Here is a 20,401-nt window from a genome sequence, read left to right on the forward strand (position 1 = left end):
CATTATACATATTTTTAAAATAAAACGTTAAAAATCAAGGTTTTATTGATAAACTAGCATTTGTAAATATTATGAAGGTGTTTTGTATCCTTTATGATCAAGAAAACTCGTTAATACCGTCAGAATAGAGACTGATCAATGTCACCCCAAAACATTAAATTCTGAACAGAGACGAAAAATATTTTTAAATCAAATTTAAAGAGGTCTAAAAAATTTCTTCATCCATGTTTTACGTTCATAGGAGTCCAGTACTGGTTTTAAAAATATAAAACATGCCACATTCCCCTTAACAGAAAAAATAATCGAAATATATTGAAAAAAGTGATCAATATTACCCCGGATTACGGTACTTTGTTTTTACTGGTGGCTGAATCCCTGCAGGGATGTTGGCAAAGAATGGTGGATTGTCAAAGTGCACTGCTTTGATCGAACAACGTTGTGTTGCAGGACTGAGTTTGCAAAACACTCAATGAAAAGTCTGTTCTTGCGCCGTACTTAGTGAGCTACCGATTGGAAAAGCTGGAGAAGCGCTACTATTGCTGAAAACCTAATCAAACCTTGAATTCAAGAAGTCGTCCGTGTCATGGTTGATAATAAAACAGTGGAATTGGTAAACGCGATTCCCATGTCTGAAAACACGGTTTCTTGGTGAATTTGTTACATGGCTGAAGATGTTAAAAGCGATTGAGAACTTAAAAATTCGACATGCAGCTTGACGAATCCACATATGTAGCAGGACTAGCAATTCTGATGATATTTGCTCGCTATCAAGGTTCTGTATGTTTCGAAGAAGATTTGTTCCTTTGCAAACCGTTGCCAACTTCCAAGACGGGGGCTGAAATTTTCAAGCTAAATAATTGATGATTATGTTACAGACAACAATATTACATGGGGAATTGCAATACTGCTGGAGTCGTTGTCAAGATCAAAGAAAAGGCCAAAAGTTTCAGTAGTAGTCATAACATCCTTCATCGACATGCACTCGCTGTGAAGAAACTATCATCATCTTTGAATGAAGTCTTGGACGAAAGCATAAAAATAATCAACTTTATTAAGGCTCGACTGAAAAATTCAGGGTTATTCAAGGCGTTGTGCGAAGAGATGGTTAGCCAACACTCCACGTTACTACTTCATACCGAAGATCGCTGATTATCTCGTAGAAAGTCGTTGTCTCGCCTGTTTGAATAATGACTTCAGTCTTTCAATGCAAGATAGTTTAGATTAAAACGGCAAAATCATGACTATTAAGAGAAAAATCAAATTTTGGCCAGAATCTCTCAAAAAGCTCAACCTGGACAGCTTTCCGAATTGAAGAAGCATTCAATCAGAAATAACCTTGATGATATCATCCGAAAATTTCCAAGAATTATGACAACCACCACACTTTTCGTTGATAAATTTATTTTTGTTTTCCTTGGTGTAAACTTAAACTAACAGGTACACGTGTCTAGTGAAGTCATTTACAATTACAATTACAATGTTTTCCCGCAGGATTTGTTGAACAGCTTCCAGCAAAACTCCCCGTAGAATATCATAAAATCCTAAAAAGATCGAAGACTAAATGCGTGGAACAGCCTATTTATATGTCAAAGAAACCAGAATCATTAACATCGCAAGAATATAAATGCTTGATAGATATGACATCAAATTCAAAGCTTCAGGAAAGATTCGTATCCAAAAAGTCGTTGGTGTCAACTGAAAAATGAATTTTAAATTTTGTAAGATAAAGCAAAATTTATTCTTCTGCCGTTTTCCACAACTTATCTATGTGAGTCTGAATTTTCCACATACATCACAACGAACACAAAATACCGATCCTGACTAAACGCGGAACCAGACGTCAGGCTACAACTGACACAAATTTAACCAAACTTGTTACAGCTTGACTAATCGAAGAAAGCGAATTTGTTCTATTGATATCATTAATTTTTGATGATACATATTTTGTTAATAAAAACAAGACTATTCAAAGAGTAGCCATTCATGACTGATTTTATTGACTACGATGACAAGACACATCTTGTTTAAACGATAAATACTATCAAGTTTTCAAAACTCGGGTTTTTCAATCTTTCAAAAATGTAGGTGCTCCGTCAAAATTTTCGGTTTTAAAAAGTGCTCCGCCGAGCAAATGATCTGAAAACCCCTGCTGTAGGGTATGCAATGACCGGATTTTTGTTCTAAGAGTTGTCTTTGTAAAAAATCAGCTTAAAATCATTCACCATAGATCCATTGACTATTTTTTATCATTATTTTTTTTATTTCCCAGAGAGTTTTAAGAAATAAGATGATGTGGGACCATATGGGACAATATGGTCCCACAATGCATGGCAGTTAAAAATTATATTCCTAAATTTTGCTATACAAGTCACGTTGAAAGCTTTCGTGGGCATACTGAGAATATGTTTCGTCTTCACATTTGACGAAATCACGAGGTTTATGAAAAGTTTTACGTAAATTGGTTCAGTAGTTTTCGAGTGTATAGAGAACAGGCAGTAAAAAAGCGCTACGTGAAAATGTACATAGATTTTGGCCACCCAGAAAATCATGTGAAACCTATGTGAATTTCAGGTAGCAAACAGAATTCACATTATTTTCATATGTGTTGTAGGTGAGCTCCATTTGAAGGGAATTCCGTTCACGTAGATTGAAAAGGTGGAAGCAGCACTTCGGTGAATACCTGAACGGCGCACATGCAGGAGATCAAGACGGTGGGGGAAGGTACATCGCCGGCGTAGCCAACGACGTAGAGGAGCCAATCCCAACAATGAGTGAAGTTAAGGAAGCCATTCGCCAGCTGAATAGAAACAAGTCGGCTGGGAAGGATGGCATCGCAGCTGAACTCATCAAAATGGGCCCGGACAAGTTGGCCGATTGCCTACACCGGTTGATAGTCCGGATCTGGGACATGAAACAGCTACCGGAGGAGTGGAAGGAGGGGGTAATATGCCCCATCTACAAGAAGGGCGACAAATTGGACTGTGAGAACTACCGAGCGATCACTGTCCTCAATGCCGCCTACAAAGTGTTGTCCCGAATCCTACTCCGCCGCCTAACGCCACAAGCAAACAGATTCGTGGGGAGTCATCAGGCCGGCTTCATGGAGGGACGGTCAACGACGGACCAGATATTCACATTACGACAAATCCTCCAAAAATGCCGGGAACACCAAGTCCCTACGCATCAGCTATTCTTCGACTTCAAAGCTGCATACGACACGATCGACCGTAACGAGGTATGGAAAATCATGGACGAGAACGGCTTTTCCGAGAATCTGATTAGACTGATCAAGGCGACGATGGATGGAACGCAGTGCTGTGTGCGGATTTCGGGTGAATTGTCGAGTTCCTTTGAATCGCACAGGGGGCTTCGACAAGGTGATGGTCTTTCCTACATGATGAACAACGTGACGCTAGAAGGTGTTATTCGACGAGCGGTGGGCGAAATGCGGGGCACGATTTTCAACAGATCCAGTCAACTTATCTGCTTTGCCGATGACATTGATATAGTCGGCAGATCATCTGCGGCGATGAAGGAAATCTACCGCAAACTGAAACGCGAAGCAGGAAGGATTGGGTTGATGATTAATACGTCCAAGATGAAGTACATGCTGGTCTGCGGATCTGAGACCGACCGAACCCGCTTGTCCAGAAATAACAAGGTCACGAACGACGGCGACGAGCTGGAGATAGTCGAAGACTTTGCCTATCTCGGCTCACTGGTGACCGCAGACAATGACACCAGCCGTGAGATCCGGAGGCGAATTATCAGCGGAAGTCGTGCCTACTATGGGCTCCACAAGCAACTGCGGTCGAGAATACTTAGCCCTCGCACGAAGTGTAACCTGTATATGACGCTCATTAGACCGGTTGTTCTCTACTAGCACGAGACATGGATATTGCTCGAGGAGGACCTGCGTACACTTGGAGTATTCGAGCGACAAGTATTAAGAACCATCTTTGGCGGCGTACAGGAGAACGGAGTGTGGAGGCGAAGGATGAACCACGAGCTCGCGCGACTCTACGGCGAACCCAGTATCCAGAAGGTGGTGAAGGCTGGTCGGATACGCTGGGCGGGACATGTTGCGAGAATGCCGGACGACTGTCCTGCAAAACAGGTGTTCGCTACGAATCCGGTAGGAACAAGACGAGCGGGGGCGCAACGGGCGAGGTGGTTAGACCAAGTGGAGCGTGATCTGACGAACGTGGGATGCCCGAGAAATTGGAGAACGGTTGCCATGGACCGAGTGAATTTTAGGAATTATGTTCGTCAAGTTATGTCGTGAGACATAATACTATGTAAATAAATAAAATAAATAAAATAAATTTTGGTTTTGCATACACATTTTATTGTTTCGACTAAGTATCATACCTCCACTCATCTTAAATCACACAACACTTCACTTATTTTAATTATTTCACTCACAATGTTGTCGCATTAAATTCGATGGATGATCCTTTGGTGGTTGTCTGCCCAATTCCAATTTCTGTTTGAAAAGGAAAATATGTAAACAACAATCACGCAATAACATTTTTATTAATTACGGAAAATCAGCTTCTCCGTCATCCGTGATTTCTTTAACTGCCAGCACCAACTGTTGAATGGAAGCCACATTCTTTTACATAGATTTTACGTGAATAAGTTATTCAGAGCTACGTGAACATCACATAGAAAGCACCAATTCCCTTTATACTATCTTGTCGCTGTCTAAGAACCTTAAGCCTTAAATTAATTCAACTGTACCTATCAAAAGATGCCGGTATGCTTCTATCGTAATTGTTTTCCATTTAATAGTTCAGTCGGGACGACCAATGACAAATTTGAAGGAATGAATTGATTTAAGTTAAAGAAAAAACAGCTTCTTAATTCACTCTTAAAATTTTTACAGTAGAAAACTCTTCTCGCTAGATATGTTTCAAATAATTCCTGTCCTTGTACAGGAAAAAAATAAAGTACCTTCTACTGAACCTCATTAGCCGGCTCCTTCAATTATTCATATCATAAGCTCATTCACGAGAAGTTTCAAACGATTGTGTGTAGTATGCAATGATTTCTCTACCCCATTCAATGAACATCTTTAAATGTGCAAAGGTAGTCAGAATGTTACCCAGCCTATCGAGATGGGAATTTCGAGGACCCATTCAATGTTTTCGCTGCTAATTGTTCCCGATCAATGCACTTGCTTGTGATAGTCGTGAAGCAAATAAAAACATGAGAACTATTAATTGTGTCGGGCTCGGCCGATGAGGGGGTTCGGATTTCGAGGTATTTCTTCCCGTCTCTCGTCGACGGCATCCACCAGCAGCAGGAAAGTACGGTGAGTCGCCTATTCTACAACAGCTGATCACCCGTTCGGGGGGAGAATTATTTTTCGTTTCGGTGTACGTTGGTAGTATCAAATCACAAATTAATTAGATCGCACTTATGTAGCCACTGATTACTCAACCCGATTTCGGATCCACTATTAAGAAGTCGCTTAGTTGGACTTAAACTTTAATTGATTTATTGAAGACGAAGTAAAATTCCGTGCTATTCTACTTTCTAAAATGGCTTACAAACTATTGTGCGAACTCTCTCCGCGATGTTCGCTATGTTGCGAGAGAGAGTTGATCTTATGCTAAGGTAGGATCACAAATAATGGTGTTTACGAGCAAATGGATTAAAGTGTCAAGTGAACATAGATTAAGACACATATTTAAACAACAAGAACATTATTCATGACCGGTGTAGTACCGATCAAATTGTTTTAAGGCAATTCTTCATCGTTCGCTGCACTTACCTGTTTCTGATGATCGAATACAAACTGCTTGCTTTGGAATTATTATTTGAAGCTATTCTTAATCGGTAGTTGATAATATACAAATAAGTATTTATAATCTATTCAAACCCCATACTACATTGTTCAAATTTATTTTTTGTTTGTTCCGTAAATGTTTGTGAATTAATTTATCCTCTATATTTTTATGTCTTTTCAGACACATATGGTAGCGGCCTTTGAACAAAGTTTAGTCAGCATGTCACAGAAGCTTGAAAAATTAACACTATCTAAGGATAATAAGGTAATAAAAAGCGTGAAAGAAGACAAATATGACAAAAATGACAAAAATGACAAAAAATGACAAAAAATGACAAAAATGACAAAAATGACAAAAATGACAAAAATGACAAAAATGACAAAAATGACAAAAATGACAAAAATGACAAAAATGACAAAAATGACAAAAATGACAAAAATGACAAAAATGACAGAAATGACAAAAATGACAAAAATGACAAAAATGACAAAAATGACAAAAATGACAAAAATGACAAAAATGACAAAAATGACAAAAATGACAAAAATGACAAAAATGACAAAAATGACAAAAATGACAAAAATGACAAAAATGACAAAAATGACAAAAATGACAAAAATGACAAAAATGACAAAAATGACAAAAATGACAAAAAAGACAAAAATGACAAAAATGACAAAAATGACAAAAATGACAAAAATGACAAAAATGACAAAAATGACAAAAATGACAAAAATGACAAAAATGACAAAAATGACAAAAATGACAAAAATGACAAAAATGACAAAAATGACAAAAATGACAAAAATGACAAAAATGACAAAAATGACAAAAATGACAAAAATGACAAAAATGACAAAAATGACAAAAATGACAAAAATGACAAAAATGACAAAAATGACAAAAATGACAAAAATGACAAAAATGACAGAAATGACAAAAATGACAAAAATGACAAAAATGACAAAAATGACAAAAATGACAAAAATGACAAAAATGACAAAAATGACAAAAATGACAAAAATGACAAAAATGACAAAAATGACAAAAATGACAAAAATAACAAAAATGACAAAAATTACAAAAATTACAAAAATTACAGAAATTACAAATATTACAAAAATGACAAAAATGACAAAAATGACAAAAATGACAAAAATGACAAAAATGACAAAAATGACAAAAATTACAAAAATGACAAAAATGACAAAAATGACAAAAATGACAAAAATGACAAAAATGACAAAAATGACAAAAATGACAAAAATGACAAAAATGACAAAAATGACAAAAATGACAAAAATGACAAAAATGACAAAAATGACAAAAATGACAAAAATGACAAAAATGACAAAAATGACAAAAATGACAAAAATGACAAAAATGACAAAAATGACAAAAATGACAAAAATGACAAAAATGACAAAAATGACAAAAATGACAAAAATGACAAAAATGACAAAAATGACAAAAATGACAAAAATGACAAAAATGACAAAAATGACAAAAATGACAAAAATGACAAAAATGACAAAGATGACAAAAATGACAAAAATGACAAAAATGACAAAAATGACAAAAATGACAAAAATGACAAAAATGACAAAAATGACAAAAATGACAAAAATGACAAAAATGACAAAAATGACAAAAATGACAAAAATGACAAAAATGACAAAAATGACAAAAATGACAAAAATGACAAAAATGACAAAAATGACAAAAATGACAAAAATGACAAAAATGACAAAAATGACAAAAATGACAAAAATGACAAAAATGACAAAAATGACAAATATGACAAAAATGACAAATATGACAAAATTGACAAAAATGACAAAAATGACAAAAATGACAAAAATGACAAAAATGACAAAAATGACAAAAATGACAAAAATGACAAAAATGACAAAAATGACAAAAATGACAAAAATGACAAAAATGACAAAAAATGACAAAAAATGACAAAAAATGACAAAAAATGACAAAAATGACAAAAATGACAAAAATGACAAAAATGACAAAAATGACAAAAATGACAAAAATTACAATAATTACAAAAATGACAAAAATGACAAAAATGACAAAAATGACAAAAATGACAAAAATGACAAAAATGACAAAAATGACAAAAAATGACAAAATTGACAAAAATCGTTGAAAACTCTTGAGGAATCCATATTTCGTAGTTAGAATAAAAAATTTTTCCTTCAAAGTCAAAAATATTGTTTCACTACATTTGCTTCATACGATTTACAGGACACGGAAATTCAAGAAATGCGCCAAACGATCGAACTTCTCCGTCAACAATCGGCAGGAATCGCTGCAACGCAACTTCTGGCCCTCAGCTCAACACAAGGAGCGACGTCAGGTGGAAATACCACTAAGGTTAGTAAGAGATGATTTTTCATCTAGTGTATCCGCTTGTACTATCTTATTCGTTTTATTTCTTCCAGAACGTTCCTCCACCCCCGTCCAACACCAGCGGGCCAGCGCACGAAGAAATGCGCCGTCATCACAGTTCGGATTCGATGCACTCGATCACCGTCATGGGCCATGAGCCACTTTCGGGCCATGGACAAAGTCAGGGAGGAGGAGGCCAATACCACAGTCAGAAAAAGAAGAGTGGCCTGCGCCATTCGCTTCAGCGGGCCTTCTCCAGGAATAACAAAAATTCCGGAGGCCATAAAAACGCTCCTCGCCCCATCAGCCAAAGTTCCAATCCGGATTTCGCCGAGCGCGAAATGATGTTACTAATCGGAGGCAGTGGCGGCCAATATTCTAACGGAACCAGCAGGGAAAATGTGTCCGTTAGTCCATCAGCGTACGTGGGACCCCCCTCACTGTCGCCGACCAGCAAATGCAGTTCTACCAGCTCAAGCAGCCCGGAACAAAACGGTAGGAATTCTAGAAATAATTGTCGAACTTAATAATCTAAGAATGCATGTGAGCACATACTTAGGAAACTGCGGTGAATCCGTGCACCCAACATACAACATACACAGATTTGGATCAAAACATGCTGATCTTGAAACATTTTATCACTTTTTTTTTAATTTGTCATTTTTACCCCAATTTAAATAAAAAAAATTACTGAAAAATAGCATGCTCTTATGTTCCTTTTTTTTTGTTTTCCAGGAGACCAACACATCACGTACGATCGGGACGGCAACCCTGTGGTGGAGCATCTGGTCAAACAGCTACGCGAAAAGGATCTGGTGCTGACCGACATCCGCCTGGAAGCTCTGACTACGGCCTCGCAGGTCGAATCTCTCAAGGATACGGTGATGCGGATGCGCCAGGAAATGATTTCCCTGAAGCAGAACAATGACCGGCTCCAACAGATGGTGGTGCGTCGATCGATGACCGGAAGCGATATCTCGCTGGGTGGTTCCTGCAGCAGTCCCACGGAAAGTGAACCTCGTCGATACAGCGCAACGGCCGAATATCTCAGCAATAGACCACCGATGGAGCTGCCGTTGAATCTGGACGAAGGAGATGAAGATTGTGAACCACCTCCACCGGCTCCGGAACCCCTGAGTCCAGCATTCATTGCCGACATGTCACCGGGCCTCGAAAGATCGCCACCGATTCTGGACGAGATAATGGCACTTTCAGCCGATACGGCACTAGAATCAAACATCGAGGGCAAGAAAATTGCCATTGCTGTCTACTTGGGGCAGATGGAACTGTTTGGCCGTTATCTGGAGGAGATGAACGAATCGGGAAAAGGCCGGGAAAAGCCAGGTCGAATTAAACAAAACGAATTTACGATTGCTTTCACCTTTGTTTGTGGCAAAACGAGCTGGCCAAGTCTGGATTACATTGTAAGGAGAAGCTTCAACGACTTTCTTGAACGTGTTGATCCGGCCGGCAATTTGGGACTGACCACGGAGTCTATCTCCAGCTATCACTTGGGCGAGGCTACCCGTGCCCCCGAGGTCCACCTGCCGGAGCTGCTACCCTGTGGCTACACCGTCGGAAACGTGGACACCCTGTACATTTGCCTGCGGGGAGTCAGCAATGTGGCCATCGACAATTTGATCATCAAAAATATGGTGCTTCGATACAAATCGTCCGCCGTCGTCGATCCGAGACGTAATCGAACTTCACAAGGCTCTGCTGACAACAACTGAGGCGCGTCGTTGCGAATTGCAGGCAGTTCGTAAAACCAATGCAAACTAAAATGTTCTCCTATTAGCTGGAGCTTTCAATAGTGCTTAGAATTAAACGATAGTTACGTCCGAGTAGTAAATTATTCCTTGTTTGTTTCACTCTCCTTTTCTACTTAAATAGCCAGATCAGTCAACGAAATAGGTGATATTACTGTTGCGATGTATAACACTTACGAGACATTGTATTTTCCCGAGAAAAAAAAATCAAAAATAAAAAGTGCCTGAATAAAAGTTTTATTCCAAACAATATTAGTATCAATTATAGGAATTAAGATTAGAGAAATTGAGATTGAATATTATCTCATTTATTTCATTTATCCTTGCACTCAGGAAAGAGCAACCGGCGGCTCGCGGGCTTATCTGAAATTAAATTATTTTAACGATTTTTTTCTACGATAGATTGTTGATTATCATAAAACAGCAGTCCCTACAAACCCTAAAAATGATATACCAAAGGTTATACCTCTGACTATGATCACTGGCACTCTTGAAATAATTTTAAATATATTCTTCATTTTATCCAATTTAATTGAACCATCAACTTTTGAATGAATCCTCCAAAGTTAAAAAGAGATATTATTTCTCTTATCGAAAATTTACATTTCAAATCGCAATTAAAGATTATTTGTTCAATTTCAAAATCCTACAGAATGTTCATCGACTCTTCAGTTGAAAATGAAGAAAAGAATTGAGAATCAAGTAGAATAATTAACCACAATTATTATTATTATTCTTCTTACAATAAATCATGGGTTATTTTTTACCTGATCGAATAGTTATTTATGAATTCAGTTTTTTTTAAATCTGTATTTTCTTCTTATTCTTCTTCTTCTAATTCCAACATGGCCAAAACTTGTTTGCATCCTGGAAAATGAAAAACTTTCGTTCCTCATTTTTCTTTTCATCATGGTATCTGATACATAGAACATGCATTGCAGATACTACTACGGCCAGGCCAACCATGTGATGCAAACGCAAAAGATACAGGAGCAAGGGAGAGATGAAGCGTGGAGTTCCCTGCCAAACGCTTCTTATGATTATGTAGTGTTAGTTTATAAAGTGCTAATGTTTAAAATGTACAGTTGGAATCAAAAATAAAAACAAAAAACTGAATTGATCTCACCAGAAAATTCTTAGGTTGACGCTTATCCAGGCTGGTCTGGGACGTCTTCCATCAGTATTTTTGAACCGGTGATTCCTGTTCTCTTACTCCGGTAAAATCCAATTCGCCACTTTTCATTTCGTACCCCAAATTTGTTCCCGAGTTCATCGCTAAAATCAACGTTCCTGGAAATGTACTTTTCCTTAAGTTTTTTCTATGATTCATCGGTCGTTATGTGTAGACGCTCGATGCTCTCAGTACAAGGTTCTTCGTCATTTCTAATCAGCTCTGGTACCGGCTCCAGCTGTTGCAGCGGCCAGTAGACATCATTCACCAATTTTGGCTTTTAATAATGCTTGTACTTCCAAAACAACAACTAATCAAAAACCAATACGACGCAAACTCAAAGCATCAATCTTCTAACCAGTTTTCAACACAAAAAAAAACAATTTATGAGCACATAAATATTTTCCAGCAGTTCAAATTAGCAGCAACAAAATTCACCAGATTTTTTTAAATCTGTATTTTGGAAATATTTATTTTAAATGTGAAAATTCTTTTTAAGCAAACTTCTAATACAGAATAAGGAACACCATTTTTTTTAAATTTATCAATGCATCATTTGAATTTCTGGTCCCCCTCCCCCACGGACGAATCTTTCGCATCTTTCAATCTTTCATCTTTCATCTTTCGAATCTTCCAATCTAAAGGTCGAGGTTCGAGTCTCCTGGCTGGACTCGAAACTTTCCAAAAATTATTCAAGTTGGAAAAAATGCATAGAAATTTGAGTACAGGTCAGGAGGCAGTTCAACACTGCATGCATGGGAACGAGTATAAGATTAACATTGCATACAATCTTGTAAACAAGACTCATATTTTTGCGTTTTTGTGTGGTCTAAATCCTATCTGATTGAGTTATAATCTTGATATGATGCAATTAAGAGGTAATATAATTTTGTTATGCTTGTAAGGACTTTTCGTTATAATTTGAAATATTTTGACTTTCTACGAGTACTAAATTATATCTCATTTTGATAGGAAAAATTGAATATCAAAATATCTCATCTTGATATTTAGAGTGCGACACGTCACGACATTGAAAATAATAGCGACACGCATCGTGAGTTTTTCTAGAGGACTTGAAGCAAAAATTATCTATTACAAGATTCGGAACTCCGACGAAAAACGACGGACAAAATCCGAAAGCGCCATCATTAAACGCTGCGGCAAAAATGCAACTACTGCAGTATGGACACGCTGAGGAAAAAAACCAATTTTAATACATATTTACAATTTTTATTACACGCTCAGAAATAAGTAGCAGTTTAAGAGCTTGTTTACACTCTAAAACATGTACGGCTCAGAGGTTGAAAATTGTGAATTGAAGCCTTAGATTCAAAATAAAATAAAGTTTATAAATTTTTGAATAATATAATATGTGGGGGTCCAATGTACATTTTGACCTCCATCCTGAATTTTTCGGTAGAAAAAAAATCTTACTTAAAACAAAGACATCCAATTTTGTCTTTGCTTTGCTGTATCTCATTTCTCTGTGACCCGATTTTCTAAACTCAAATTTTGGTTTTTTTTCGTTAATTTGATTTTCATTTTCATAGAACATACTTGGTCTCTCAAAAATCTCAGTTCTTCAGTATATTGGAATGATGATTAAGATGCTTCGAATCTGCGCTTTGGGTCATATTGACCCGAACGGCTTTGGAGGGTTAAGCGAATTTGCATATTTATTTTTACGAATTTTTGTTTGAATGGTGACGTGTATGATTGCATCTTGCTTCAAATGATAGTAGTAAATACAAATGAATAAGGTAATCGATTTATTTGCAGCATGCATTTAATTTTTGTGCTCAATACTTGAATAAACTAAGCAATTTACATAAAATTTAATAAAAAATGTTAACAGTGTCATAACAATAATAAAGATTCAATACCCAGTCTACGTTCCAAGTGAGTGAAGTGAAAATCTGGTGTTGGATTTGATTTTTTAAAACATTAATTGTTGCAAATTTGTTACTTTATGAAATGAAATGTTAATAGCAATTGGTAACGAAAATGCTTGCATCCCATATGGCGATTCCATCGCCAACTAACTTTTTTAAGACGGTTGATTCGAAACTTTATCAATAATTGTACAATTTTATATGGCTAAAAAACTAGGTACTCAATTTTGTTCATGAAATTGCATAAGTATGATTTGAAACTGAACAAAAGCATATCAGAGTGTATCTTGAATAGATTATTTACAGAATTAAATAAAACGCATATTAGAGTGTACCTTATGTCAAATATGTACACGCTCCGAGCGATCAACCCATTTGGAGAGAAATGTTGACCTTTTCCGTCAGCAGATGGTGCTGATGTTGTTTGAAAACTTGTCCGCTGCAGTTTATATGGCGAATGTACGGAGATCGGAATCTTGTAATGGATAATTTTTGCTTGAAGCATGCGGAGCGTTGCAAAAACGATAATCGCCTACTGCACCGAAAAAAGAATAACAAATCTGCGAATGACTGGAATCTCCAACTGTCGCTTTTCGGTATGGTACTTTATGTATGTATGAATGTATGTATGTATGTATGTATTTATGTATGTATGTATGTATGTATGTATGTATGTATGTATGTATGTATGTATGTATGTATGTATTTATGTATGAGAACCCAACAATGGCTGATAAATCTTTCGACCCGTGTCGGTACGGGAAGTCTCGGTCACACATTCAAATATTGTCCATGCTTAACTCACAAACAATAATTGCAGTACAGCCAAAGAGTTCGTTACCACTGGTTTGGGATAGGTTTTGCTCACCAAACTCTCTTCCAAATGTTTGAAACAAATTAAGAATTCTAAAAAGGTACCCAAGGTATACTCCTCATGATTCCATATTTGCCGAGATACTCCGGCTGGCTTTATTCCACAATCCATTGTATATCAGTCTTTCGTTCTTTTGATGACCAATCCAACCCCCCACTAAACCCCTTTAATCCTTTCGTTTCATAAAGTAACATATTTACAACAATTGAAAAAAGGAAAAAAATCGTATTTAATTTTAACTTTTTTTTCTTGATGTACACATCATTTCCAACTGTTCAAAATCATTTTTGAGGGAAAATAAAAAAATCATGAAATGGAGGGTTAACGGAGTTAAGCTATTTTACTGTTTATGTACGATAAATAAATCATTTATATAGAGTAAACATTATAAAGAAACGATCTTACCATTTTTTGATTGGTTTCAGTTCAAACTTATCTGTAGATCGTCGTTTACCGATACCTTCATCCGCTGCCAAAAACTCCTTGGCAACTTATCGTACTTATGCGACTAAACATCTTCACTCGGAAATGTTACCTCAAATTTGCTGGACAAAAAATTAGCAAGCCGCGACATGAACGGAATCCGTTATATGGATAGCGGTTAACCCTTTCCTTCCCACGGGGTTTTTCTCGTTTTAACAATAGATATATTGATTTACAGCTAATGTTCTAGAACAAAAGATGCATAATTTAAGCTTATTTTAATGATTCTTCCGACAAATTTGGGTTTTGAGGTGGATCATATGTGCTCCATTGGGAACATAGGGTGTAAATGAAAAACAGGAAATAATTGCAAAAAAACATGGAATTTCAATTTATTGAAATATTTAAAATTTTCATTTTTGCCTTGAACAATGGCCGCCATGACACTTTGCGCAAGGAAAACAAAAATGCCGTTTTTCGAGAAAAGCTTTTACAAATATTTCGAGACATGTGGTCAAATAAGCAGATGAAATAACGATCCTGAAGCGATTTTTTTTGTTGACGAAATGATTTTCATAAGTACTGATAAGAAGCTTCACAAGAAGAAAAGTACGTTTTGTTCCCAGGGTATCAGCAGTGATCCACTATACTTATTTACTCAAAAATGTATATGTTTTAGTTGAAATCTAAGTAAACCATCATTTGATTCTGCTTGCATAAGCAATCTTCTGCATGTCAGTATTTTTTTTGAAGAAAATTATAAAAACTTGTCAAGCTATTGAATAACTGCTAAGCAAAACCTAGCTTACCGATTTTCTTCAAATGTTGTACAATGTTTCTTCACTCATATCTACACATTCGGTGAAAAAATGGTGTTGATCCAAAGCGCCCAGTTCAAATGCGAGCTGTGCAAAGTTGTGGATCACCTGGGAAGGAAAGGGTTAACCAAACCCCATTTCAATTTGTCTTTTTTTCACATACCGCGTAATTATCATCAAGTTTCACAATTTTTTGTTTTGTAATCTTTTGTAATCTCTGATGGTTTCAGATTTTACGATTAGTAATATGAAGATTCTGAGGAACAATATTTAGTAGCAAAAAAACACTAGCTTTCTTTCCCTGCAATTCACACAGAATTCTACAATACACTCTCGAAAAACCACCGCAATTTTCAGCAGTCCTTTTCAGCATTGAAAAAATAAACCATTTAACGTATCACAATTTTTAAATTTTGGATTTAACTAGGGTAAGTGTTCCTAATTTGGCATGTGTCCCTAATGTTAACATACCGTTCGATTTTGACTGTTTTTGACGATATTTTTCACTTATCAAAATGTAAAAAAAAATTATAATGTAACGGATTTTGTGAACTTTCATTTTACAAACAAATTAGTTTTCTAACTCACAGGATTTTTCGTAAAATCCGGATTGTTTCAAAGTATGTTCTAATTGAATGGAGTTGTTAGCAAATTTCTTAAAAATCACCTATTCAGAAATGGAAGATAAAAGCTGAATTTGACAGCCGATTGTTTTGAAATTTTTTGTCAGATTTTTTTTTATCATGATCTTGATAATAAGTATGTTAGAACCATGATTTTTTCGTGTAAAAACTAAAAAAAGCTTATGTCCACAATTAGGAACAGTATTTGCAATGTGTTCCTAATTATGGACATAGTCAAAGTTTTCCAAACTATATAAAAGTCATAGAATGTATGTGAAATAAATTTGATTGATTGAATTGTGTTTTAACTTAATTTTCAACGATCTGTTAAAATAAACTGTTTTGAGTTAATAAAACATGATTTTTTTTTTACTTCAGTGTATCTCAAAGCTAAAAATGTTGAAAAAATATTTTCGCCAGGTTGTAAAGAACGCACCCTACCCGACAGAAAAGGAAACCATCAAGTTACAGAGAGTTTCTCAACAAGCACAGAATCGAAAGGGAAAATAAAAAAAAAGTTTATAAAATACGTTGTATACCGTCACATGGGGCATCATGCAACACTTTTCAACTTCAATGACTTCTTAAAACCTAATGTCCACAGATAATCATACCGCTTGTACTTCAAAAGTTTTAAGGTTAAAGGGACATCTAATTAACGTAGTCAGAATATTTATTGGCTTCCCCAATTATTTTTAAATGTACAAAACATACGATTTTCACCCTACTGAGAAAAAAGGGGTAAGTTGCAAAAACCTTTGTTTTTAATGAAAAATCAAATGAAAAAGTGTGAAAAGTTATAGTTTTTGATTTATTTGTGATTTCTTTACGCATAAAGCACGATCAGCAGTTATTTTTGATTTTGTTCGAATAAAATTTGATACCAATTTTTTCGGTCAAAGATAAAAAAAAGGAAGCATAAGGGTGGAAGCAATAAGGGATAAAAACTACTACAAAAAAAAAAAAATTAAAACCATATTCCAAGCATATGAAAACAAGATTTAAACTTTGAATCATTGATTTGCATGTCGATGCATTTTAGCGCAGACTAGTAACTGAATTTTGAAAATATTTATTTCAAAAAAATTAAATGATTGTCCGAAAAATATTTATACACCAACAGTGTTAATATAGGATAATAAAATCAATATAAAGTTTGTAGGTGATATCATTAAGCCAATCCGTCACATTGTGTAAAGTTTTTAACGGCATCAAAAAATGTAAAAAATCTGATTTTTCAAATTCTCTATGAGAATGAAAAACTTCAAAAATCTATCTCACGATGTGAGAAACTTTGGCATCATCATTTGGTTATCATAAAATGTTAATTTTATTATACTAAAATAAAAGTTAAATATATGCTGTGGTATACAAATGTTGCATCCAACCATGCTGTTGCATGATGCTCTGTTTGACTGTATCTTATTTGTATATTATACAATTAATTTTCTATTTTTTGAAATATAATAAATGTATCCATTGGAAAAGGTAAAGTTTGAATTTTAATATCCTCAACATCTACTACTTTCTTCAAAACTAGCGTGAAGGAATATTGTGTAGTATTTAAAAAGTCCTTATTTATCTATTCATATTCCAAAAACATTTTAAAATTTATTAAAAGGTGAGTTTTGAGATTTTTGTCATTAAAGTATTAAAAAAATAGACAAATATGCAAAATCAGGAACAAATAGTGTAATATTGGGTACGCGGATACATTTTTCCTCATATGTTAACATTAGGAACACTCATATGTTAACATTAGGAACAACTATTGCCAAATTAGGAACATCAACACACTTTATAAAACATGATATTTCTGGTAAATTAAAGCTTGAAATGATTATTTCAAACTATAACAGAGTTCAGTAAAAAATTTGGAACATAGTTAACAAAAAATTGTAAATATAAAAATTAAAGATTCGGCCTACTAATATCAAAGTTAAAAACTGCTGACATAATATAGCGAAATTAGGCGCATTTACCCTAAGCTTTTCTCACACTTTAGAATATACATTTTCTAAAGGCCCGATTATATTTTTAAATTTCTGAAGACTTCAGTTGTATAAAAAACCAGAAAAAATCAAAATTTTTCGGGCCGCAAAAAAAACACGAGCGATGTTAATCGATCATCGCCTACTCCTCCCTGTCGCTATTCGGTTTGATGCTGTGATGCTATACACATAATAATAAAACAAAATGTTTGTATTTCTTGACTAAGTTTTAGTTTTTATTTTACTTCCGTAAGCTTCAAATTTCTCAAACTTGAATGTTGCAACGTTTTTCTGGTCAGCAATGAGATAAATGGCCGCATCAGTAAAAACTAACGGTAATGAATCGTCCATCTTAAAACTTTCTGGATCAAGGCCGGCGGCTGATAAAATTCCTCGCAGCATCCACTGTTTGGTATCGGAATCTAAGTAATACAGTCCGGCACCACTGTTTCCTATTCCGGTTTTCCCAACTACCATTTCAGCACAAAAACTTTGTTCGTCGACCAATCTCGTTTGGCGTATGTACTCGAATGTATAACAATAGTTGTGCGAAAGTGTTTGGAAATGAACTTCGTTGAACGAGATCGGAACGTGATTTTCATCGAATTTCCAGGATACCAAATGACCGAGCCTATCAAAAGTACTGCTAAATGGAACGTTGTCCTTCCAAAGACAAATCGGCTGAATGTAATCGCTGTAAATTATTTTCGATTGCAATTCAAGTAGAGCGATATCTCGGCGTAAACCGTTTCTGGTCGTATTGCTGGGAACGAAAATTCTGCGAACTTCGTGTATTTGGATGAATTCCTGTCCTTCGATAAGAGCATAAGGGATACCAACTTTAACAGTTAACATTCGCGAATCAATTATTGAATCCTCATCGGTCGTGCACTGTGCAGCTGTAACGATAATCTTTTTTGACACAATAGTACCGGAACATCTGAAGGTATCTGAGGAAGGTTCCCTGGAGTATATAGCTGCGCGCCACGGCCAGGATGCTTCCAGGTCGGTCAGCTTTCGTCGACCGCAAGATGAAGCTGAAAAGGACACAAAAATGTAGCATTGTTTAAAAAAAACTTAAAAGAAAAAAAAGGGATCATTTTAAATTACAACTTTTCAGTTTTAAATCAAAGCAGTTGAACCCAACCTTGGGAAAGTGGTCACATCAGTTCTTGTCTTACAACTCCGAGAAAATTCGACGGTTCTACGAGAAACGCGGCTGTTTTCTTTGAAAGGGTCTTTAAATGTTGTGTGGCTTACATTATGCCTATTTGAGTGTTTGCCTCGAAACGTGTAGAATCCGACTACTATTGTGTGAGCGTGTATGTACTCAGCTCTCGGTAGAGCATCAACTGTGTAGTTAACCTTGCTGAAGGTAATTCGTGTGCGGCCATGGCTGCACGTTGAGTGATTCTGTGTTAATACCTATGATTGTTCAATAACCTCGACTAGCTCGAGGGGCTAATGATGTGGCCGCAGAAAAGTACTTCGGAAGACTTGCCACGTTCACTGACTTAGACGGGCTCGGATAAGAAGTATCGAAACTCGCGGACTGCAGGAAAACGACCGTCTCGTGCGGTGTTCAACAGCCAGAGTCAGATTTACTGGTGTTCCACTAATAATCTCTCTTCTACTACTATCTAACAAACTATCAAATTAACTGCTGCTATAAAACTAGGTGCAGTATACTATCGGTTTTCAAAACACAATTTTTAGGGTGGTTCACCTAAATGTGTGAATTTGTATTGAAAATTTACCAAATTAATTGAATAATTTGGCAAGGAACCCACGAGAACCCACCGGAATTTTGTACATGTATTTAGAATATAATCACAACTGTCACTCCTCAATAAATGAGGTATGACATAAAAAAATTTGAATATCTCATTCAAGCCTGTTTTCATCGAGTACTGTGGAACTTGGACGTGTTGTAAGCTAAAAACAAAAATAAGTAAAAATTAAAAAAACATATTTTTTTAAAATAATTATTTTTACAAGGAAAGCAAACAACATAAGGCTTAACAATGTTTTATGTTTTACAAAGTTGATGTGATACTGAAAAAAAAACAGCAGCATACAAGAATGAACAAGAAACATGGCCGTAGAAACGGGAGAGGAAAGGGGGGGGGGGGGGGGTTTGGGGGTTAATCCTCCCCTCACCCCCATATTCGAAGTTCTTAAACCTAATTCTTAGGCAGAGTCTTCAAAATGGTGATTTTGGGTGGGTGCTTCCTTCTTTAATTAAACAATTTGAGAGAGTTATTTTGAATAGAATAATGATTCACATTAATCATAATTCTATTTTCCCTGATGAACAATTTGGTTTTCGTCATGGACATTCTACTATACATTAACTTTTGGGTGTAACTAATATGATTAACGCTAGCAAATCTGAAGGTTGTTCAACTGGTGTTGCTCTTCTTGATACTGAAAAAGCTTTTGACAGTGTTTGGCACAAAGGATTAGTAGCTCGATTTGATTTTCCTGTATATCTCACCAAAATTATTCAGAACTATTTAATTAGCCGCAAGGCCGTGCGAACGGGGGGGGGGGGGAAGGGGGTTTAGGGGTTTAACCCCCTCCCCCCACATGAAGATTTTTTCCAAGTAAAATTTTCATCGTAGTAACGGAAAATTACGTGA

General features: G+C 35.9%; 2 protein-coding genes across 2 annotated transcripts; one reads left to right on the top strand and one right to left on the bottom strand.

Annotated features, from left to right (window-relative positions):
- Positions 1–5,935: 5,935 nt before the first annotated feature.
- Positions 5,936–10,217, top strand: LOC129760464 (protein sickie-like). Its single transcript, XM_055758105.1, has 4 exons — positions 5,936–6,059; positions 8,055–8,183; positions 8,252–8,693; positions 8,934–10,217. Exons 1-4 carry the CDS (start codon positions 5,964–5,966, stop codon positions 9,929–9,931), a joined length of 1,665 nt encoding a protein of 554 aa, XP_055614080.1. The 5' UTR covers positions 5,936–5,963; the 3' UTR covers positions 9,932–10,217.
- Positions 10,218–11,115: 898 nt separating this feature from the next.
- On the bottom strand, positions 11,116–19,153 carry LOC129760465 (serine protease gd-like). Its single transcript, XM_055758106.1, has 3 exons — positions 19,090–19,153; positions 18,094–18,796; positions 11,116–11,257 (listed from the first exon to the last, which is right to left on the bottom strand). The coding sequence occupies exons 1-3, from the start codon at positions 19,151–19,153 to the stop codon at positions 11,116–11,118; spliced, it is 909 nt and encodes a 302-aa protein (XP_055614081.1).
- Between the last annotated feature and the right edge of the window lie 1,248 nt (positions 19,154–20,401).

The sequence above is a fragment of the Uranotaenia lowii genome, unplaced genomic scaffold (assembly GCF_029784155.1).
Source record: "Uranotaenia lowii strain MFRU-FL unplaced genomic scaffold, ASM2978415v1 HiC_scaffold_616, whole genome shotgun sequence".
Taxonomy (NCBI): domain Eukaryota; kingdom Metazoa; phylum Arthropoda; class Insecta; order Diptera; family Culicidae; genus Uranotaenia; species Uranotaenia lowii.

Bases quoted from the DNA above. Each gene is read 5' to 3' on its own strand.
- LOC129760464 (XM_055758105.1), top strand. From the start codon at position 5,964: ATGTCTTTTCAGACACATATGGTAGCGGCCTTTGAACAAAGTTTAGTC. The intron at 8,184-8,251 runs GTTAGTAAGAGA...TATTTCTTCCAG, and splicing joins CAGGTGGAAATACCACTAAG to AACGTTCCTCCACCCCCGTC. The intron at 8,694-8,933 runs GTAGGAATTCTA...TTTGTTTTCCAG, and splicing joins AAGCAGCCCGGAACAAAACG to GAGACCAACACATCACGTAC.
- LOC129760465 (XM_055758106.1), bottom strand. From the start codon at position 19,153: ATGGCCGCACACGAATTACCTTCAGCAAGGTTAACTACACAGTTGATG. The intron at 18,797-19,089 runs GTACATACACGC...TGTCCTTTTCAG, and splicing joins GATGCTCTACCGAGAGCTGA to CTTCATCTTGCGGTCGACGA. The intron at 11,258-18,093 runs GTTAGTTTTTAC...GTACATTTCCAG, and splicing joins AAGATGGACGATTCATTACC to GAACGTTGATTTTAGCGATG.